Here is a 21,846-nt window from a genome sequence, read left to right as displayed (position 1 = left end):
CTAAATTTGCGGAAAGGAGCATGTTTGTTTATAATTCTAATAAAAGCCTCATGAAAATAATCCCATGCCAGTTCAACATCACTAATGAGAGAGATCTTATTCCAATCATAATCCCACAGGTCATGAAAAAATGCTTGCCCGCAGAATTATTTAAAATCACGTTAAAAAAACTATTTGTGGTCTTGTTTTTGGAAGCTTAGCTCGCCTGATTGTAGCTATAGCGCAATGGTCACTCATATCATTTGCAAAAATACCAATATCCAAAAACTCATGAGGAGCATTTGTTAAAAATAAGTCGACGTTTCATCTTGGTGTTTAAGATTAGGACGAGTTGGGCTATTGATAAATTGAGTAAGATTAAAAGAAGCACAGGTAGATTCAAAACTATCGGAGACAGAGGACAACCAGTCCCAGTTAAAGTCTCCAGCAAGTACAATCTCATTCAAATCCAAGCAAGATAAAGACTCAGCGATGATAAAGCCTCAATGCTGGCTGAAGGGGGTCTATAGCAGCGACGTGCAGTCAGGGGATGTCATACTCCAATGTAACGGAAAAACAACTAAAGAAAAACTAAATAGTAACAATAATAAAATGTCTCCACTGATCTGTGTTGTAAGTGTGATTTCTGTTTGATTCCAATCGCTTTTTATAGTCAAAATCAGCAAATTGGCCGAGCTCCGCTACAACTACTGTACGGGTAGCGATGAGGAGTGAGGCAGGGACGAGCTCTGCCTCTCTGGCTGGAGCGCGGGGGGGTGTGTGTGTGTGTGTGTGTGTGTGTGTGTGTGTGTGTGTGTGTAAATTGTAAAAGGTATGACGGATTGATATTTGATCAATGTGTTATCAATGAAAGATTCAACAGAAGTTGTGTTCTGCATGATTCATCATGTTTAAAACCAGATGCAAACAAATCATTGGCTTTAAATACTTACACTGGGTCGTTGGAGGGACGTCCATCTTTGAATTCTATCAGAGCACCCTTCGACCGATCGCTCTTCAGGGACACACAGCTGGGTCCAGGAGACGCTTCTCTCTGCTGCTTGGAGCTAATAGAAAGACAACAATGTACAGAAGCAACAAGATTATATCTCTGCTTTCAGTGTTTTCGACAGGTAAAGACCCTTGATCTCACAACTAGTCCCAGATCTCTGCAACTGAACCCTAGCCACTGCAGCTCCCTCCCAGATATCAGCAGTCGTGCCTGAAACTCCAACTAATACCTAAATCCCTGCAGCAACTACGAAGACCTCTCTGCAAACATTGGCTCCTTTAAAAAAAACATTACTATAAAAACACCTCGTCATTGAGTTAATATTAACAGAGCAGAAATAATCATCCTCTCTATCAGAGCACTTTGACCAACGAGGCCTCAATAAATATGAAATAGGAGCCTTCGTAAGATGAGAGAGGTATCAACGTTATGAGTCAATGTTCAGGAGAAAAAGCAGGAAAACAAGTCTTCCTGCTATGGTATAGAAGGCTTCTTTTATCGAGCCTGTCCGACACGTTAAACTCTGGCTTCAGGCGGAACCCACCTTGGTAGACCCTCCCTCAGCTTCAACAAGAAGCCTCTGTTCTTCAGTAACAACATGTTTTCTACTGCTGCTGATATAATGAAGTCACATGACGTCCACTTACCCTGTCTCTGAAGGGCGGCCTTTAAAACAGATTGGTTCACGCCTCGACTGGTCACTCTTCATGGACACACAGCTGGGTCCAGGTCCAGGTCCAGGTCCAGGTCCAGGTCCAGGTCCAGGTCCAGGTCCAGGTCCAGGTCCAGGTCCAGGTCCAGGTCCAGGTCCATGCTGCTGCTCTGGGCTTCAACACAAACACACACAGAGCTTTGAGTGTGAGTAATGCCTGCTGAGCTCTGGAGAAGAGGACAGTCAGAGGTCTTCATCTCACCTCTGAGCTTTGGTGAGGCGTTCAGGGTCCCCACTCAGAGCGGGTTCAGTGTCCTCACAGGGATTCATAGCAGGGCTCGCACCTTCACACACACACAACCACCTGCTGGAGAACCACACATTATCTCATCAGGACACACAGAGAGTTCTCACACAGTAACACAGTTCAAACAGTCAACAGAGGAAACTTAGTGTGTGGAATGTGAAGCAGAAGTTTGTTAGGATGAAAATAATTAAAGCTGCAAGCAGCGATCATCGGGCCCTCGCACATCCACGCTGGTTGCACGTCCAGAATCCCTGTCCACTCAGCAGCGCCATAACAGCTGGAGACCGGCCGCAAGGATGAACATCACGCATTGCATGGAGCTGACGTTTTGTCTTGCACAACCTCCGGTGTCCTCTACGTGGCGCTAAAGAAGAAGTGCTTAACAAACAGTATCTTTCTCTTTCTCACGTGTAGACCACACATCGTAATCTTCATGGAAATCTGATGATGTTCGTAACATGAGGCTGACTTCCTCTAGCCAGTAGGTGGCGCTATGACTCATCTGTAAAAGTCTTAGTCTGGGACTCTGATCGACCAGAAGGAATTGGGAGCAGGTTGGTGACTTTACTCTCAAGTTATAACCACGTATAACAAGCTTTGAATCACTTTTGAAGTGTGTGGTCATGAGAAGGTGCTGACCAAATTTGAAGTCGCCCGGATTATATCTCTAGGAGGAGTTTGTTAAAGTATGGGGCGTGACAAATTGCCAAAATAGACACTTAAAATCACTAAATTCAAAATGTCTGGCTTATTGTTGGTCTAAGACAATAGCAACGGTAGACTTATTTTAAAGTCTACCTGTGATACACATGCTTGCCACGTTTCGTACATCTAGGTGTAACAGAGCAAGGGCTGCTTGGTTAAAGTTGTGTAGGGGGCGCTATTGAGCCACTTGGCCCCACGGAAACACAATACCAATGTGAGTTAACTCGGATCATCACTGTTAACGTGTGTGCCAAGTTGTGTGTGTGTGTGTGTGTATCCCTCAGCCAGGAAACATAACTTCATGTTTGATGGAAGGAGTAGCTTCAGAGGAAGCTCCACCAGATGGAGCTGATGGAGAACTGCTGCACCCTGACTCTCTGCTTCAGTTCAGCTGGTAGGTACTTTGGTTCACTTCATTACCTGCTATATACTTATACCATTCTACATATTAGAAGCTCCTCCTTCACCAGCTGTAACATTAAAGTGAGCAGGCAGAGTCATTCATAATTATTATTCAATAAAGTGACATATATTATGACCATGTGCAGAATGAGTACTTTTGTACTTTAAGTATATTTTGATGTTTAAACTTGTACTTTAGTGAAGTGTTGAATAGAGGATCTGAAACAGATTATTATCAGACTGTGGTTTCACTGATGTTTCTGAAACTAAAGATCTGAGTCCTTCGTCCTCCTCTGAGAGAAACCAGAAACCAGCTGCAGTTCCTCAGAGTGACCACTGGAGGTCCTCCATTTACCTGTTCCCTGTTCTCCTCCTCCTCCTCCTCCTCCTCCTTCTCCTCCTCCTCCTCCTCCTCCTCCTCCTCCTCCTCCAACCTGAAATCTAGTTTTCCGGCATTCCACTTCTGACTGAATTGAACACACCTTTTAATTATTTTGTTGACGTGTTTAGACTTGAGTTTTTGTCTCGACAGTAAACACTAAGAAACAAAATGGCTTCCGTCCTGCTCAGCTGGTGTTGAACACAGAACACCTGAAGGGAAGACTACAATGGATAAAGAGACTCACAGTTTCATCAGAAACTAAAACCTTAATGTGCTCTGTGAAAACAGAGAAACTCAGAAATATGTTGAAAGCCTGTCAGCTAAAGTAGTGAAACAGTTCCCGTTAAATGAGAGTTTATAGAATATATTCTAATGCCATCAGATACAGATATTGGCTGAAAGTACATGTTGTAACTTTACACTCTAGTACAAGTACACTTCTTCATCACCAGGACACATGTAACAAGGTGAGAATACTGCATTAAGACGTTTGAACTTCACTGTTTAGACTTTAGATCAGAGTTCCTGAGGGGGGGTCAGGAGGGCGTGTTGATCGACCAATGAAACGCAGCCAGATCCCGTTTCTCAATGTCGAGTAAAGCTGCTGCAGAGCCACTATTTCAAGTATGCTACGTCATCGAGTGGCGCCGAAGCACTGTTTAAATGCATGTTAAACAGTCACTCGATGACGTAGCATACTTGAAATAGTGGCTCTGCAGCAGCTTTACTCGACAGTGTCTCTCAGGTGTTTCAGGAGCAAAGGCCCAGGTGAGCTCTCTGATGGCTGCTGGGTCCTAGTGCCCGCCTGATGCCTCCCCCTCCACACATGTAGCCCTCCTGACAGACTGACCCCCATCAGCCTGAACTCCTCTTCCTCCTCACAGGGAACTCTTTAAACTAACCTGCACTCTCTCTCTCTGCTCTCACAGCTAGGAGGCCATCTTGTCTCCCAGCTTTAAACAATCACACGTTCATCAACTCAAGAGTTTCTGCGACCACAACAATCAACAATGTCAACCAATCACAGCTCTACTTACTGAACTGTTAGCCGTGAGCTTCATCAGTAGCAGCCTCGTCTGAGCTTCATCAACTTCAGCGTCCGTCAGACGAAGTGAAGTGAAGGCGCTTCCTATCCTGCGTCTGTGTGTGTGTGTGTGTGTGTGTGTGTGTGTGTGTGTGTGTGTGTGTGTGTGTGTGTGTGTGTGTGTGTGTGTGTGTGTGTGTGTGTGTGTGTGTGTGTGTGTGTGTGTGTGTGTGTGTGTGTGTGTGTGTGTGTGTGTGTGTGTGTGTGTGTGTGTGTGTGTGTGTGTGTGTGTGTGTGTACAGTAGGCAGTCTGACTGGTTTGACTGAGTCTGTGCTGCGTTCACGGATCAAATGATCTGCTTGTGACAGAATCCTCTCTCAGTATCAGATTCAGATCAGTGGAGAAATCACGAGGATTGTAAAGAGTAGCTCTGACTGCAGATCCTGTTGTTCAGACCAGACAGTTCAGAGCAGGGGACAAACCCATGTCAGTTCATGGGACACAGTTTGATCTCCAGTGGGCGGGACCAGTAACACCTGCATAATAACCTATAAATAGCAGCAACATTCTGTGCGTGTGAGGAAGTACATTCTGGAGACATTAGATAATAACCCTTCATTGGATGATCAGCCAGAGATGTGTCACTGAACACACACGGCTGTTTCCTCAAACCTGCCAACAAGTCATTTATTCTAAATAAACTGCAAGATATCCAGAACTGCGCTGCCCGCCGCCTCACCCACACGCGCTCCAGAGACCACATCACCCGTCCTTCAAAACCGGCCCTGGCTCCCTGTCCGTCAACGAATACACTTCAAAATCCTTCTGCTAACCCACAAAGCTCTCAATAACCAGGCCCCCCCCCTCAACGACCTGATCCACCACTACACCCCCTCCCGCAGCCTTCGCTCATCAGAAGCGAACCTCCTCCCTATCCTCCTCGACATGTATTTAATCCCTTTAGTTACTTCACAGATGTGGATGAAGGATGTGAAATATAATCAAGTGTTGAATCAGACTTTAGTTCCACCTGGAGTAAATCCACAAGCTCCCCTGCAGTCTACAAAGTACTTCAGACTAGCTGCACCTCCACCAGCTACCCTGCAGTCTACAAAGTACTTCAGACTAGCTGCACCTTCACCAGCTACCCTGCAGTCTACAAAGTACTTCAGACTAGCTGCTCCTTCACCAGCTACCCTGCAGTCTACAAAGTACTTCAGACTAGCTGCTCCTTCACCAGCTACCCTGCAGTCTACAAAGTACTTCAGACTAGCTGCTCCTTCACCAGCTACCCTGCAGTCTACAAAGTACTTCAGACTAGCTGCACCTTCACCAGCTACCCTGCAGTCTACAAAGTACTTCAGACTAGCTGCACCTTCACCAGCTACCCTGCAGTCTACAAAGTACTTCAGACTAGCTGCACCTCCACCAGCTACCCTGCAGTCTACAAAGTACTTCAGACTAGCTGCACCTTCACCAGCTACCCTGCAGTCTACAAAGTACTTCAGACTAGCTGCACCTTCACCAGCTACCCTGCAGTCTACAAAGTACTTCAGACTAGCTGCACCTCCACCAGCTACCCTGCAGTCTACAAAGTACTTCAGACTAGCTGCACCTCCACCAGCTACCCTGCAGTCTACAAAGTACTTCAGACTAGCTGCACCTTCACCAGCTACCCTGCAGTCTACAAAGTACTTCAGACTAGCTGCACCTTCACCAGCTACCCTGCAGTCTACAAAGTACTTCAGACTAGCTGCACCTTCACCAGCTACCCTGCAGTCTACAAAGTACTTCAGACTAGCTGCACCTCCACCAGCTACCCTGCAGTCTACAAAGTACTTCAGACTAGCTGCACCTTCACCAGCTACCCTGCAGTCTACAAAGTACTTCAGACTAGCTGCACCTTCACCAGCTACCCTGCAGTCTACAAAGTACTTCAGACTAGCTGCACCTTCACCAGCTACCCTGCAGTCTACAAAGTACTTCAGACTAGCTGCACCTTCACCAGCTACCCTGCAGTCTACAAAGTACTTCAGACTAGCTGCACCTCCACCAGCTACCCTGCAGTCTACAAAGTACTTCAGACTAGCTGCACCTCCACCAGCTACCCTGCAGTCTACAAAGTACTTCAGACTAGCTGCACCTTCACCAGCTACCCTGCAGTCTACAAAGTACTTCAGACTAGCTGCACCTCCACCAGCTACCCTGCAGTCTACAAAGTACTTCAGACTAGCTGCACCTCCACCAGCTACCCTGCAGTCTACAAAGTACTTCAGACTAGCTGCACCTTCACCAGCTACCCTGCAGTCTACAAAGTACTTCAGACTAGCTGCACCTTCACCAGCTACCCTGCAGTCTACAAAGTACTTCAGACTAGCTGCACCTTAGGCTTGACTATTTGTTCATACCTAAAGCTGACATACATTCCATACTATCTTGTGACATTGGGAGTGTAATTATATCCGACGATGTCGCCGTGGTTATGGACTTAAAGCTGAAGAATCCAATAAAGCAGCCGAGGCAGTGGAGACTGGATAGTGTTATACTGAGAGACAACACCTTTATATCCTATTTTATAACTGAATTCAAAGTATTCCTGTCGATGATGAACCTACCATCAACGGACAATCCATCACTTTTGTGGGAAACCTGCAAAGCCTACGCCAGAGGCCTGATTACATCTTATACATCCACTAAGAGGCGCCAAAAACATAGAGCAAAATAACTTAGCAATTGAACTGACAGACAAGGGAAAAGCTTGTATCAACTCACCATCACCTACTTCATGGGAAGAAACATCTGCCTGTGTCCTTACTACAGAGGCAGAGAAGAACATTAGAGATGTTAAGCAGGTTTGATGAACCAGTCCATAGCTGCCATTGTTGATTCAGAAGGCAACAGAATATATGAAAATAGATTCATAAATGACTGCTTCAAAACATTTTACACGGATTTGTATTGTTCAGAGCAGACAAGTGACGCGCCTCATTTAATGGAGGACTTCTTTGCTAAGATTAATCTTCCAACACTATCAGAGGAACAAAGAAGCCTCCTTCATGGCCCAATCGCAAAAGAGGAACTTGTCAATGCCATTAAAAATCTCCAGAGTGGAAAGTCACCAGATGGACTAACCTGTGAATTGTATAAAGAATTTAGCAGCCTGCTTCTAGAACCATTACTCAAAATGCTTAATCGTTCATTTACTACGACAGAATTACCGCAGACTTTGAGAGAAGCAAACATATCTCTTATATTAAAAAAGGGGAAATGCCCAGAATCGTGTGCCTCCTACGGGCCAATAGCACTCTTGAATGTAGACCGGAAATTGCTTTCTAAGATTCTAGCAACTCGTTCGGAGGACCTTTTGCCTCTACTAATTAGAGAGGACCAAACTGGTTTTATAAAAGGCCGTGATTCTACAAACAATGTAAGACGTCTTTTGAACGTTATGCAGGCCTTTGAAAAGGATTCTATCGATGGATTGGTGCTTTGATTTGATGCAGAGAAGGCATTTGCCCGTGTCGAGTGGTCCTTCCTATTCTACACATTGGACACATCTGGTCTTATCAATACCTTTTTGAAATGGGTGAGAGTACTGTTCACCAACCCACAAGCGGCTGTTGTAACTGACGGATTAAGATCAGAGTACTTTCCAACACATCGAGGCACCAGGCAGGGCTGTCCACTGTCTCCTCTTTGCACTAGCCATTGAGCCACTGGCTGAGATCATTAGAGCCACGCCTTCCATGCATGGCTTGCAGCTTGCAGAGATATGTCATACAATAAGTTTATATGTGGGCGACGTCATAGTGTTTTTATCCCAGCCTGAGATATCAGCCCCAGCTCTCATTGAGAGGGAAGATTGGTTTAGTCCTTTTTCTGGGTGTAGGAGCCAAAATGCTTGTTTTTGCCTTACTTATTATTTGTAATATTTTCTTGTATTTCGGTTTGCATCGCGTTTCATTCTTATTGTTTATCACTTCCGGCAATGGTCACGTGGGTGTGGTTTATTGGTATTTAGTCACCTGTTGGATGCCGGTTGGGAGGATATGATGTAGGAAGAGGGTGAATTTGCTCCGATACTTTCTGTTGACCGTCAGGTCTGGAGTCGTATATTGTTTGTTTTCGTTTTATTAAACACCATGGACTACAAATGACTACGGACTCTTAAATGGAACGCGTCACAGCAAAGAGCATCTTTTAGCCTCTCAGCAGCTAGCTCATAGGGAGTTATTGCCGCTACACTGGGTGTAAGATCAACCTAAATAAATCCGAAGCTTTGCCTCTGGGTAGTCTTAGGACTATACCAAATACAATGCCATCCTTTCCTTTTAATGGTCTCCATCCGCTTTTGTATATCTAGGTATATTTATTACGCCGTCATTTAATCAACTGCACAAAGCCAATTTGACTCCATTATTTGGTAAGGTAAAACAAGATTTACATCGCTGGACCTCACTCCCTGTCTCCTGGCTTGGGCGAATAGCTCTGATTCAAATGAATGTATTACCCAGGTTGCTTTATCCCATTCAGATGATTCCTATTTTATTTTCAAGCAGGGTGCTTAAGGGTCTGAACAGCTGGCTTAGCTCTTTCATATGGAACAAACGTAGAGACTAAACATGTCGGTGCTGCAGCTGCCTGGCTCTATGGGTGGCTTAGACCTGCCAAATATTAAAGTGTATCAGCTCCGTGCTCACCGGACAGCAATATCTCAATGGATAACGAATGATGTCTCTTCTACATGGTTGGATATTGAAGCCTCATTATCAAAATGTGCTCTTCAGGACTTACTGTGTTTTGGGAGTTTTAAAAACATAAAAGAAACATGTACCGACCCAATCCCAATGAATGCTTTGAAAGCATGGCGGTCATCTCGCCGTATGGAAGGGAGGCTCAAATTGACTTCCATTTTCACCCCGATAACCAACAACCCAGACTTGTTGCCAGGAGTAATGGCCCCTAGCTTTCAGCAGTGGCGTAACAAAGGCTTCACTACATTGGGGGACTTGTTCAATGACAGCTGTCTCATGTCATTTGATCAATTGAGGACAAAGTATCAGCTCCCAAGACACGACTTCTTTCGTTTTTTGCAGATCAGGCATTATATCACCAAGAATACAACCCTTATAGATCACAGGGAGGTATCTGTCATTGAGAAATGCCTGTACCGTCAACCAGGGAGATTGTCTCTCAGTTTGTTTTATGAAGTAATGCGAGGCATGACTCCTAATAATACGCAAAGAGTCAAAGGGGCTTGGGAGAGGGAATTGTCGGTGACTATCGATGAGGAGACATGGGAAGATGTCTGGAATTATGCCAAAAAGATATCCATATGTGCCAGAGCAAAAGCAATACTGTTGAGAATTACACACAGGATACATATATCCCCTAATCGCAGGCACTGCTTTAAGCCCTCACTCTCCCCTATGTGTCTAAAATGTAAAATAGAAATAGGAACCCTGACCCATTGCTTCTGGTCATGCTGCAAACTTCAGAAATATTGGTCTGACATATTAGTTGAAATGGAGAAGATATTTCACAGACATTTAGATATGAACCCGCTGTCTTTGATTTTAGGTCTACCAGTCAAACCTACTGCTGCGAACAGAAGATTATATAATGTCCTAACTTTTGCTGCTAGGAAAAATATTTGATTACAGTGGACTAAGGATCGGGTCCCATCGCTCAAAGGCTGGCGCAACATTATATTTGAGTTGGTTCCCCTGGAATATCTCACAAATGTTTTACATGCCAAATCTGATCAGTTCTATCAAATCTGGCAGCCTTACTTACATTTCCTTGGACCTGAATTGTCGGCTATAATTGTTAAAGGAATCTCATGAATCTCCTGTCATCATAAATTCATCATCAATCATAAATGTGAGACTCCTGTAACGACCTACATGTGTATGTTTGAGACTGAGCTGTCTTTTTGCTTTGTAATTATGTACTTGTCATGTATGTGCTACGTCATTATTGTGTTGTGAAAATTGAAAAAATCAATAAATATATTGTTTATGTTGCACCTTTACCAGCTTTGAGAACACTTAATGCATCAATAATTATAAGAGTCAATAAGGACTCTCTTGAAAAAGAGATTTTTAATCTCAATGAGACCGATCCTGGTTAAATAAAGGTAAAATAAAGCTAAAATCATTATAAAACACATCATATATTATTCTGAATTCTGGTTACGCTTCCCTGTAGGTCTTTGTTTAAACTGAAGTTAGTATCAAAAGGCAAATACCAAAAGACCTGATCATTCTAGAGGGTTCATAAAGAGAACATCTGAAATAATATATTTCTTCATGAGATTCTATCAACCTTGACAGTGTCACTTTATCTGTATGTAAACAAGACAGATCTATAACCAGAGATGGGGTCATTACTCAAAAAAGTAATATATTACATATTACTTTAAAAAAAAGTAATAGGCCTATTGTAGTGCCGAGAGACGGGAGTCGGAGGCGGGGTATCGAAGGTACAAGCTAGACTTTTATTAAGCATTAAGCATCTGCAAACACATGTAAACAGGAAGTCCGGCTCACTCAAATGTCCGTGCAGAACAATTCCCCAACCCATAGATCTGTGGGTGAATAATGTCAATCACCACACAAGCCCCCCCAGTATTCACTCATTGTCAAAATCCTCGTGCCTTGGAGGAAGTACCACCCGACCCCGGCACGTACGGACCACAGGGGCCGAGGAGGGCGGGGCCGCAGGCGAGGGCAGGGGCAGGGGCGCCAACGAGGGCGAGGGCATCCCCACAGGGGCGGGGGGCAGGCCATGGGAGGGCGGCCCCGACGTGGGGGCAGGGCCAACTCCAACGGCCTGGAAACGTCCATGTGAGCAGGCTTAATCCGATCAACGGACACAGTCTCAGGCCTGCCACCAATATCCACCACCAGGCTCTTGTCCCCATGACGTATGACCCTGAACGGACCGTCGTAAGGGGGCCGCAGGGGACCGCGGTGGGCGTCGTGGTGAATAAAAACGAAATCCGCTGACCATAATCCGGGGGACACCCGGAAAGCTGGGTTGCTGTGCTGCGACGTAGGGACGGGCGCGAATGTCCCGGCGGTCTCCATCAGGGAGGAGCGCTGCCCGGCCGCAGACCAGGGCACAGTGGCGGTGGGAATGAATTCCCCGGGAACCCGTAGCGTTTGGCCATAGACAAGCTCCGCCGACGAGGACTCCAGGTCTTCTTTGGGGGCACACCTGAGGCTGAGCATAACCCACGGGAGCTTATCCACCCAGTTGCCGTCGGTCAAGCCGGCACGCAGTGACGCCTTCATAGACCGGTGAAACAGCTCACACAATCCGTTAGCCTGGGGGTGATATGCGGTGGTGCGGTGCAGTTTGACTCCCAAACCCACAGCAACAGCGTTCCACAGCTCCGAGGTGAACTGAGAACTGCGGTCAGACGGGGTCCCAAAGCGTGCCACCCATGTGCCGATGAAAGCGCGGGCGACGTCGGAAGCTGATGTTGAGGCGAGGGGAACGGCCTTGGGCCAGCGGGTTGTCCTGTCCACCATCGTAAACAGGTAGGTGAAACCGTGAGAGGTGGGAAGCGGACCCACGAGGTCGACATTGACATGGTCAAACCTCCTCTCAGGAACCGCACATTGTTCAAAAGGGGCCCTAGTATGGCGGTGGACTTTGGCCCGTTGACAGGCCACGCACGAGTCGACCCAGGACCTCACGTCCTTCTTAAGCCCCTGCCACACGAACTTCTGTGACAACAACTTCACGGACGGCTTCCTACCGTGGTGGGAAAGATTGTGAACCGCCTCAAAAACGGGTCGGCGCCAGGCCGCAGGGACCAGCGGTCGAGGCTGGCCCGTGGAGACATCACACCACAGCTTTCCGCCAGAGTCACCGACCATGACCTCCTCCAGGCGTAATCCCGTGACCGAGGCCTTGAGGGTCTGGACCCCGTGGTCAGAGGCCTGGTCAGCGCCCATGCGGAGGTAATCGAGGCCCAGCTGCACAGCTCCGATGACCGCTCTGGAGAGGCAGTCCGCGACCACGTTAGCCATGCCAGCGATGTGTCATATGTCCGTGGTGTACTTGGAGATGTACGAAAGCTGCCGTTGCTGTCGGGCGGACCACGGCTCGGCCACCTTGGACATGCAGAAGGTCAGTGGCTTGTGATCCACGAACGCCGCAAACTCCCGGCCTTCCAGCAGGAAACGGAAGTGGCGAACCGCCAAATAGAGACCAAGGAGTTCTCTGTCGAAAGTGCTGTACTTGCGCTCCCTGGGAGTCAACTGGCGGCTGAAAAAGGCAAGCGGTTGCCAGGCGCCGTCGACCCATTGTTCAGCGGGCGCATGGTGTGGGCCGCCCAGCGGATGAAGCGGTGATAAAACGTCACCATCCTGAGGAACTCTCGGAGCACCCGAGCTGTAGGCGGTCGTGGAAAAGCAGACACGGCCTCCACTTTCGACGGGAGGGGGGCGGCCCCATCCTTGCTAATGAGGTGCCCGAGGAAATGGATGGAGGACAACCCGAACTGACACTTCGCCGGGTTGATAATCAGGCCGTGTTGGTTGAGCCTCACGAAAAGAACCTGGAGATGTGCCTGGTGCTCTTCGGAGGAGGAGCTGGTGACCAGGATGTCGTCTAAAAAGACGAAGATGAATGGCATGTCTCTGAGCGCTGAATCCATCAGCCGCTGAAAGGACTGAGCTGCGTTCTTAAGTCCAAACGGCATACGCAGGAACTCGAAAAGCCCAAACGGCGTAATTACCGCAGTTTTGGGGACGTCCGAGGGGTGCACCGGCACCTGGTGGTAGCCCCGCACCAGATCCACCTTGGAGAAAACCAGCTTTCCCGTCAGGTGTGCAGAGAAGTCCTGGATGTGAGGGACCGGGTAGCGGTCTGGCGTAGTGGCGTCGCTAAGGCAGCGGTAGTCACCACACGGTCGCCAGCCACCGGCTGATTTAGGGACCATGTGAAGCGTCGAAGCCCAAGGGCTGTCTGAGCGGCGGATGATGCCCAGACGCTCCATGTTGACGAACTCCGACTTGGCGACTGCCAGCATGTCAGGGTTGAGCCGCCGGGCCCTAGCGTAGACAGGGGGGCCTTCAGTGTCAATGTGGTGCTCTACCCTGTGTTTGGTAGTGGCAGCGGAAAAGGTGGGAAACTCACTGAGAAGGTGCTGGAACTTGTCGCCCTGTGAGAGTGATCTGGAGAGCCCGCTGAATGAGGCCTCGCCACGAGTACACGTGAACGAGGCAAACGTCAGCGTGTCCACCAGGCGGCTGTTCTTGACGTCCACCAGCAGCCCGTGAGCGCACAGGAAGTCTGCGCCGAGGAGGGCGAAGGAGATGTCAGCCGTGACGAAATCCCACTTAAACCGCTGACCCTCGAAGCACAGGTCCACTGTCTTTGTGCCGTAGGTGCGAATAGGGGTGTCGTTAGCGGACGTTAAAGGTGGGCCGTGGCCTCCACCGGCGGCGTCCTCCAGGTAGCCAGCAGGACGCTCCGCTGGGCTCCTGTGTCACAAAGGAGTCTGCGACCAGAGAGGCTGTCCCTGATGAACAGGAGCCGGTTGGATGTGCACACGCTCGCGGCCACTACCGAGCGCAGGCCTTGACGTTTCCCGTTACCTTGTAGGTGCAGGGGGGACGGCACATCATCGCTTTCTCCCCGTAGCGTGCATTGTTAGAACACAGGCCAGGGCTGGAGTTGCTGACGTCGGCCCCGGAGCTTCTGCTAGGTGGCATGCCTGTACCAGGGAAGGTGCCGCTGCGTGTTGGGGCCAGCACCTCCGGGGTAAAACGCTGTGTTGCCAGAAAGAACCGGTCGGCTTCTTCGGCCAAAGCGCGGGGCTCAGTAATAGCCGTGTTAGCGAGCGCTGTCTGTACATGCGGCGGCATGTGCCGAAGAAACAGTTCTTTGAACAAAAAATGAGGTTCTTCCGTACCCAGCAGGCTGAGCATCATCTCCATGTGGTCGGAAGGCTTGTTGTCCCCCAGGCTGTGAATAGCGAGCAGGCGTCGGGGCCGTTCCGACCGTGACAGCTCGAAAGTCTTGAACGCTGCATATTTATCCTGGGCAGGAGGAGATGTAATAAAGCCCACCGTCCGGGTCGCAGTGGAACTCCCCAGCGCCGAAACGACGTGAAAATAGCGTGCTGCGTCGTCAGTCACTCCGCGGAGGGCGAACTGAGCCTCCGCCTGAGCGAACCATGCAGCTGCAGATGTCTCCCAAAACTCCGGCAGTTTGAAAAAAACGGCGTTACTTGCCATGCTCGGTTCAGTCTCGGATCCTTCAACGAGACTTATGTCGGGGTCACCAATGTAGTGCCGAGAGACGGGAGTCGGAGGCGGGGTATCGAAGGTACAAGCTAGACTTTTATTAGCGGCGGAAACAGGAAGTCCGGCTCACTCAAATGTCCGTGCAGAACAATTCCCAAACCCATAGATCCGTGGGTGAGTAATGTCAATCACCACACTATATTACTTTACCTCGTTACTCGCAGGGCCCTGTTTACATCCTCACTCTGGGTTCGGGGGTCCTTAGCTATTAGCTTCATGTTAGCATGTTGTCTTTGCAGGTGCTTGTTGAGGTTCAACGTTGTTTTTGCAGCAGTGGATAACAGCTTCTGGCCTGGACACAGTTTGCACCTCACCGTCACATTCCTGTCCTTTCTTCGGACGAACTCAAAATAATGGGTATACCTCCACCCCTCGAAAGTTTCGCTGTTGACTGAGCCATATTTATACACTGCACGTGGATGCGCAAGTCGCGCAAATGTTATGTAAATACAAACCTGCGGCGGAAATCCCTCTTGTCTGTCAAAGGGAGAATCCACGGCTCTGGGAGAATCTAGTCATTCTTTATGTTAGTAGGCTAACTGTAGGTGTAGTGTGATTACTGATTTTATAGAAGTAACGCCTTACACTACTCCGTTACCGAGTAATATTATTACAGTTACACCCAACTGTCTACAGCTTACTTTGAGGGTTTGTGACTCTGCAGACCGTTTACATGCAGAAAAAGCTACATAACACACAAGGGGACGGGTAACAAGAAAAGCATGACATGGGGCCTTTAACATTTAACAACCTGTTAATGTGTCATACCCACTTAACGGGAAGAAACTCAGCTAACTGACGATACGAAACATTTTTATCTAAACTAAACACAAGGGTAATACCAAGCGTCTGAATTAGCCCAAAGCGAAAAAATGCTAACGCACTCAGCACAGAACTCACGGTATAAATACTTTATTACTTATCGGATCTGCACAAACAAGATATCAGATTAAAGCTGAGATTCAACAGATTCTAGAGGTATAAGTATCATCACTGTGCAATGGGTGAAAGTAGGCAGTCTGACTGATTTGACTGAGTCTGCCTCCTCCTCCTCCTCCTCCTCCTCCTCCTCCTCCTCCTCCTCCTCCTCCAACCTGAAATCTAGTTTTCCGGCATTCCACTTCTGACTGAATTGAACACACCTTTTAATTATTTTGTTGACGTGTTTAGACTTGAGTTTTTGTCTCGACAGTAAACACTAAGAAACAAAATGGCTTCCGTCCTGCTCAGCTGGTGTTGAACACAGAACACCTGAAGGGAAGACTACAATGGAGAAAGAGACTCACAGTTTCATCAGAAACTAAAACCTTAATGTGCTCTGTGAAAACAGAGAAACTCAGAAATATGTTGAAAGCCTGTCAGCTAAAGTAGTGAAACAGTTCCCGTTAAATGAGAGTTTATAGAATATATTCTAATGCCATCAGATACAGATATTGGCTGAAAGTACATGTTGTAACTTTACAGTCTAGTACAAGTACACTTCTTCATCACCAGGACACATGTAACAAGGTGAGAATACTGCATTAAGACGTTTGAACTTCACTGTTTAGACTTTAGATCAGAGTTCCCGAGGGGGGGTCAAGAGGGCGTGTTGATCGACCAATGAAACGCAGCCAGAGTTTCTCAGGTGTTTCAGGAGCAAAGGCCCAGGTGAGCTATCTGATGGCTGCTGGGTCCTAGTGCCCGCCTGATGCCTGCCCCTCCACATCAGTAGCCCTCCTGACAGACTGACCCCCATCAGCCTGAACTCCTCTTCCTCCTCACAGGGAACTCTTTAAACTAACCTGCACTCTCTCTCTCTGCTCTCACAGCTAGGAGGCCATCTTGTCTCCCAGCTTTAAACAATCACACGTTCATCAACTCAAGAGTTTCTGCGACCACAACAATCAACAATGTCAACCAATCACAGCTCTACTTACTGAACTGTTAGCCGTGAGCTTCATCAGTAGCAGCCTCGTCTGAGCTTCATCAACTTCAGCGTCCGTCAGACGAAGTGAAGTGAAGGCGCTTCCTATCCTGCGTCTGCGTGTGCGTGTGCGTGTGTGTGTGTGTGTGTGTGTGTGTGTGTGTGTGTGTGTGTGTGTGTGTGTGTGTGTGTGTGTGTGTGTGTGTGTGTGTGTGTGTGTGTGTGTGTGTGTGTGTGTGTGTGTGTGTGTGTGTGTGTGTGTGTGTACAGTAGGCAGTCTGACTGGTTTGACTGAGTCTGTGCTGCGTTCACGGATCAAATGATCTGTTTGTGACAGAATCCTCTCTCAGTATCAGATTCAGATCAGTGGAGAAATCACGAGGATTGTAAAGAGTAGCTCTGACTGCAGATCCTGTTGTTCAGACCAGACAGTTCAGAACAGGGGACAAACCCATGTCAGTTCATGGGACACAGTTTGATCTCCAGTGGGCGGGACCAGTAACACTTGCATAATAACGTCGAGACCCTCTGCTTTCACTGCCACCCTTCTGGCAGCGCACCCGACCTCATCGCTGTTTCCCGTAGGTGGTGGGCCCGCGGGACAAGGAAGCCGAGGTGTTGCCCACGTTGCCTTTTCGGGCTGGTCCCGGCTGGGCTCCGTGGCAATTTTGGGATATATTTACAGTTTGGTTACATAATGAATATTACCGTTTTTTAAAAGGGCAACTCACGCATTTTGTAATAACCATTGCAAAATGTAATAATGTATTACAAAATGCAGGGAAATGTATGTTATATTGCGTTCAGGCTGTTGATTACAGAATGCAGCAGATTATTACAAAATGTGGGTTTTATTACATAATTACGTGAAAATGGTCTTGAGTCATTACATAATGTGTTTATAGGCCTTTTCTTTTATTCTTTCCTTGTCCTTCTTTTAATGAGTATTTTGATAACTGTTACACATTGATAGAAACATGCATTTCTCCTCATTGTGAACATATATTGCACTCAGAATATATGGTACGTACATGGTCTTTTATAAATCTGAATGTAAGGCAAGGCAAGGCAAGTTTATTTATATAGCACCTTTCAGCACCAGGCAATTCAAGGTGCTTTACAAAAATGAAAGACATTCAGATAAAGGCATTTAAAAACAGTAAAAGGTAATAAAAAAAACATTGAAAGAAAAATGAAAAATGAAAGACATTAAGAAAAAATACATGGATAAAAGTTACAGTGCAGTCTAAGATATGAATAGTTCAATTAAAAGCAGCGACAAAAAGAAAAGTCTTCTTGCTGGATTTAAAAGTAGTCAGAGTTGCAGCGGACCTGCAGGTTTCTGGGAGTTTGTTCCAGATGTTTGGAGCATAATAACTGAACGCTGCTTCTCCATGTTTAGTTCTGACTCTGGGGACAGGAAGCTGACCAGTCCCTGAAGACCTGAGAGATCTGACTCTGTGGACAGAAAGCTGACCAGTCCCTGAAGACCTGAGAGATCTGTCTCTGGGGACAGGAAGCTGACCAGTCCCTGAAGACCTGAGAGATCTGACTCTGTGGACAGAAAGCTGACCAGTCCCTGAGGACCTGAGAGATCTGGATGGTTCATCATTTAGCAGGAGGTCAGACATGTATTTTGGGCCTAAACCATTCAGTGCTTTATAAACCAGCAGCAGTATTTAGAAATCTATTCTTTGACACACAGGAAGCCAGTGTGAAGACTTCAGAGCAGGAGTGATGTGATCCACTTTCTTAGTGTCAGTGAGGACTCGAGCAGCGGCGTTCTGAATCAGCTGCAGCTTCCTCATAGATGTTTTAGGGAGACCTGTGAAGACACCATTGCAGTAGTCAAGTCTACTGAAGATAAAGGCATGGACACGTGTCTCCAGATCCTGCTCTGACATTAGTCTTTAATCCTAGATATGTTCTTTAGGTGAGAGCAGGCTGATTTAGTAACTGCTTTAATGTGACTGTTGAAACTCAGGTCAGAGTCCATGACTACACCTAGATCTCTGTCTATCTGTTGGTTTGAACATTGCAGACTGAAGCTCAGCGCTAACTTCTATACGTTCTGACTTGGCTCCAAAAACCATTACCTCAGTTTTATCTTTGTTTAATTGGAGAAAGTTCTGACACATCCAGTCATTGATTTGTTCAATGCACTTACTCAGTGTTTGAACTGGAGTATAGTCTCCTGGTGAAATGGTTACGTAAATGTGTGTGTCATCTGCATAGCTATGGTAACTTATTTTGTTGTTCTTCATTATCTGAGCCAGTGGTAGCATGTAGACGTTAAAGAGAAGAGGCCCCAAGATGGAGCCTTGAGGAACCCCACATGTCATATTTGTCAACTCAGATGTGTATGTACCTATAGAAACAAAGTTGTTTCTGTCCTTTAAGTAGGATTCAAACCAATTTAGAACTGTTTCCGAAAGTCCCACCCAGTGTTCCAGTCGGTCTAGTAATATGCTGTGGTCAACAGCGTCAAACGCAGCACTGAGATGTAATAATACTAACACTGAAGTTCTGCCACTGTCTGTGTTTAAGTGGATGTCATTAAAGACCTTTACAAGAGCAGTCTCAGTGCTGTGGTTTGGACGAAAGCCTGACTGGAACACATCGAAACAGTTATTTAAGTGCAAGAAATTACTCAACTGTTGAAAAACAACTTTTTCAATGATCTTACCTAGAAATGAAGGTTTGATATGGGCCTGTAATTGTTCATTACTGAAGCATCTAGATTATTCTTTTTTAAGAGCGGTTTAATGACTGCAGTTTTCAGGGCCTGTGGAAAAATACCTGAGTGAAGAGATTTGTTTACTATATGAAGTAGATCTGAGGCCATGCAACGAAAAACATCTTTGAAAAACCCTGTTGGAATAATATCAAGGCAGCAGGAGGAGGACTTCAGAAGTTGTATAATGTCCTCTAGGTTTTTATCATTAATCTGATGGAATTGTGTCATGGTGTCTGAATTGATGTTAAGTGGACACAGAGACGACACACGTGCTGTTCCTGATGCAGAGGCACTGACTGCTTGTCTGATGTTCTGAATTTTGTCAGTGAAAAAGGAGGCACAATCATTGCACGCCCTGGTGGATAGAAATTCAGAGGCTACTGACACTGGGGGGTTTGTTAGTCTGTCGACGGTAGCGAACACGGCACGTGCGTTGTTTTTGTTTTTGGTAATGATGTCAGAGAAGAACGATTGTCGTGCGTTTTTCAATTCCAAATTATAAAGGCCAAGTCTCTCTTTATAGATTTCAAAGTGAACCTGGAGATTTGTTTTTCGCCACCTGCGTTCAGCTTTACGACATTCTCTTTTTTCTGTTCTCACGGTCATGGCCTTTCTCCATGGAGATATTTTCTTGCCAGACACTTCCTTTACCTTAGTTGGAGCAATGGCATCTATAACATTTTTAATTTTTGAATTAAAATGATCTACTAGCTCATTTACTGAGATGTTAGCAGGGGCAAGTGTGGTACAACAATTCTGAGTAAACATTTCCCTAGTATTTTCAGTTAAATATCGCTTTGTGGTTACCTCTTTTTGAACATTTTTGTGAACAGAAATAGAGCTCTCAAAGAAAACACAGGAATGGTCAGAGAGTGCAACATCAGTCACCACAACCTCAGAGATATTCAGACCCTTTGAGATAATTAAGTCCAGAGTGTGCCCCTTATTGTGCGTGGGCTCCGTCACATGCTGAGTCAGTCCATAGCTATCAAGAACACAAAACAGTTCTTTAGCCCCTCTGTCCTGGGGGTTGTCAACATGGATGTTAAAATCACCAACAATGACTAGACGGTCAAAGTCAATACACACTATAGACAGCAGTTCAGTAAAGTCATCAAAAAAGCTTGCGCAGTATTTGGGTGGTCTATAGATATTTAGGAACAGAGCTCGAGAGGAGCATTTCAGCTGAAGGGCCACATATTGAAAAGAATCAAAGTTTCCATACGATGTCTTCCTGCATTGAAGGGAATCACTGAACAGAATAGCAACTCCACCCCCTTTCTTATGCATTCTTTCCTGACTCATAAAACTAAAGTTGGGAGGGGTTGATTGGATAAGAACAGCTGCACTGTTATTTTGTTCAATCCAAGTTTCTGTTAAAAACATAAAATCAAGATTGTGCTCAGTGATAAAATCATTGATTAAAAATGTTTTTCCTGCCAAAGACCTGACATTTAATAAAACTAGTTAAAGTTCATTGAACACACTATCAGTCATGTTTTTTGTAACAAGCTGTGGCTGACATGGAATCACTGCTAAATTAGATAAACTCACACAAATGTTTGAGCGCTTCCTGTTTCTAAGATGATTCACCGCTCTCAATCTATTACCTATCAACACAGATATCGGCAAAGCTACTGGCAGGCAGGGCCCCGGCATGTCCTGGAAAGAGTTGAGAGTGCCATACGCCCTTGAGCCTGGACCCAGCACATATCAGTTTGCAGCGTTTTGTACACACACATCCCTATCAGGCTTTGAAGGGGAGGGAGGACCCACCACCCTGCTCCTCTCATCAGCAGGGTGAGGGCTACACTGTAGAAAGGGGGGTTTGGAAATCTGCTTCCATCTTCCCTGTATTGTTTTGGTTTGAATGATTGTGGTAGGCATGGTGATGAAGACGGGGGAGATGGTGCGCGTCTCTGCTTCGGTGATTTTGGTGGGCGTCGTTGAGGGGCGGGGGTAAAGGACATGCTGCCAACCCTGCGTGTCGCCTTCATGCGGTCATCGAACTCCAGGGGGGTGGGCGAGGGTGAAAGGGTGAGCGGAGAGTAGAGAGAGCTGGGGGATGAATGAAGAGTATCCTCGAAGGCGTTGACGGGGGGGGCGGTGGAGACTCCTCCGGGTGTCTCATAGGTCTCCCATAATCGGAACATTCCTCAGGCGGGTGCAGTGATACTTCTTCAGGGTTTTCTGCGCGATGTGTTGTGTCTTTCTCCTGTTTTGATTCCTCTTGCCGCTTGTCCTTGGCAGAGGGAACAGATTGATGACGCAGGCAGTTGAATATGTTAGAGATAAACAATTTCACTCCTGACTTGTTCAGGCAAACTCCATTTGCCTTGAAAAGATGTCTGCGGTCCCAGAAAAAGTTAAAATTGTCAATAAAATGCACAGAATGGTCAGTACAGGCAGGTGAA

The 21,846-nt window shown here is 46.7% G+C and overlaps 1 protein-coding gene across 1 annotated transcript; it reads right to left on the bottom strand.

Annotated features, from left to right (window-relative positions):
• Positions 1 to 932: 932 nt before the first annotated feature.
• On the bottom strand, positions 933 to 4,626 carry LOC117444835 (cohesin subunit SA-3-like; the record flags this gene model as incomplete). The annotated part of the gene is made up of 4 exons (XM_034080209.1): positions 4,477 to 4,626; positions 1,906 to 2,010; positions 1,639 to 1,818; positions 933 to 1,046 (listed from the first exon to the last, which is right to left on the bottom strand). Coding segments are annotated over exons 2-4 (362 nt in total), but the record flags the coding sequence as incomplete, so codon positions are not given.
• Between the last annotated feature and the right edge of the window lie 17,220 nt (positions 4,627 to 21,846).

This window comes from Pseudochaenichthys georgianus, unplaced genomic scaffold, assembly GCF_902827115.2.
Source record: "Pseudochaenichthys georgianus unplaced genomic scaffold, fPseGeo1.2 scaffold_949_arrow_ctg1, whole genome shotgun sequence".
NCBI classification, from domain to species: domain Eukaryota; kingdom Metazoa; phylum Chordata; class Actinopteri; order Perciformes; family Channichthyidae; genus Pseudochaenichthys; species Pseudochaenichthys georgianus.
Note: the sequence above shows the minus strand (reverse complement) of the source record. Positions and strands in the feature narration are given on the sequence as shown.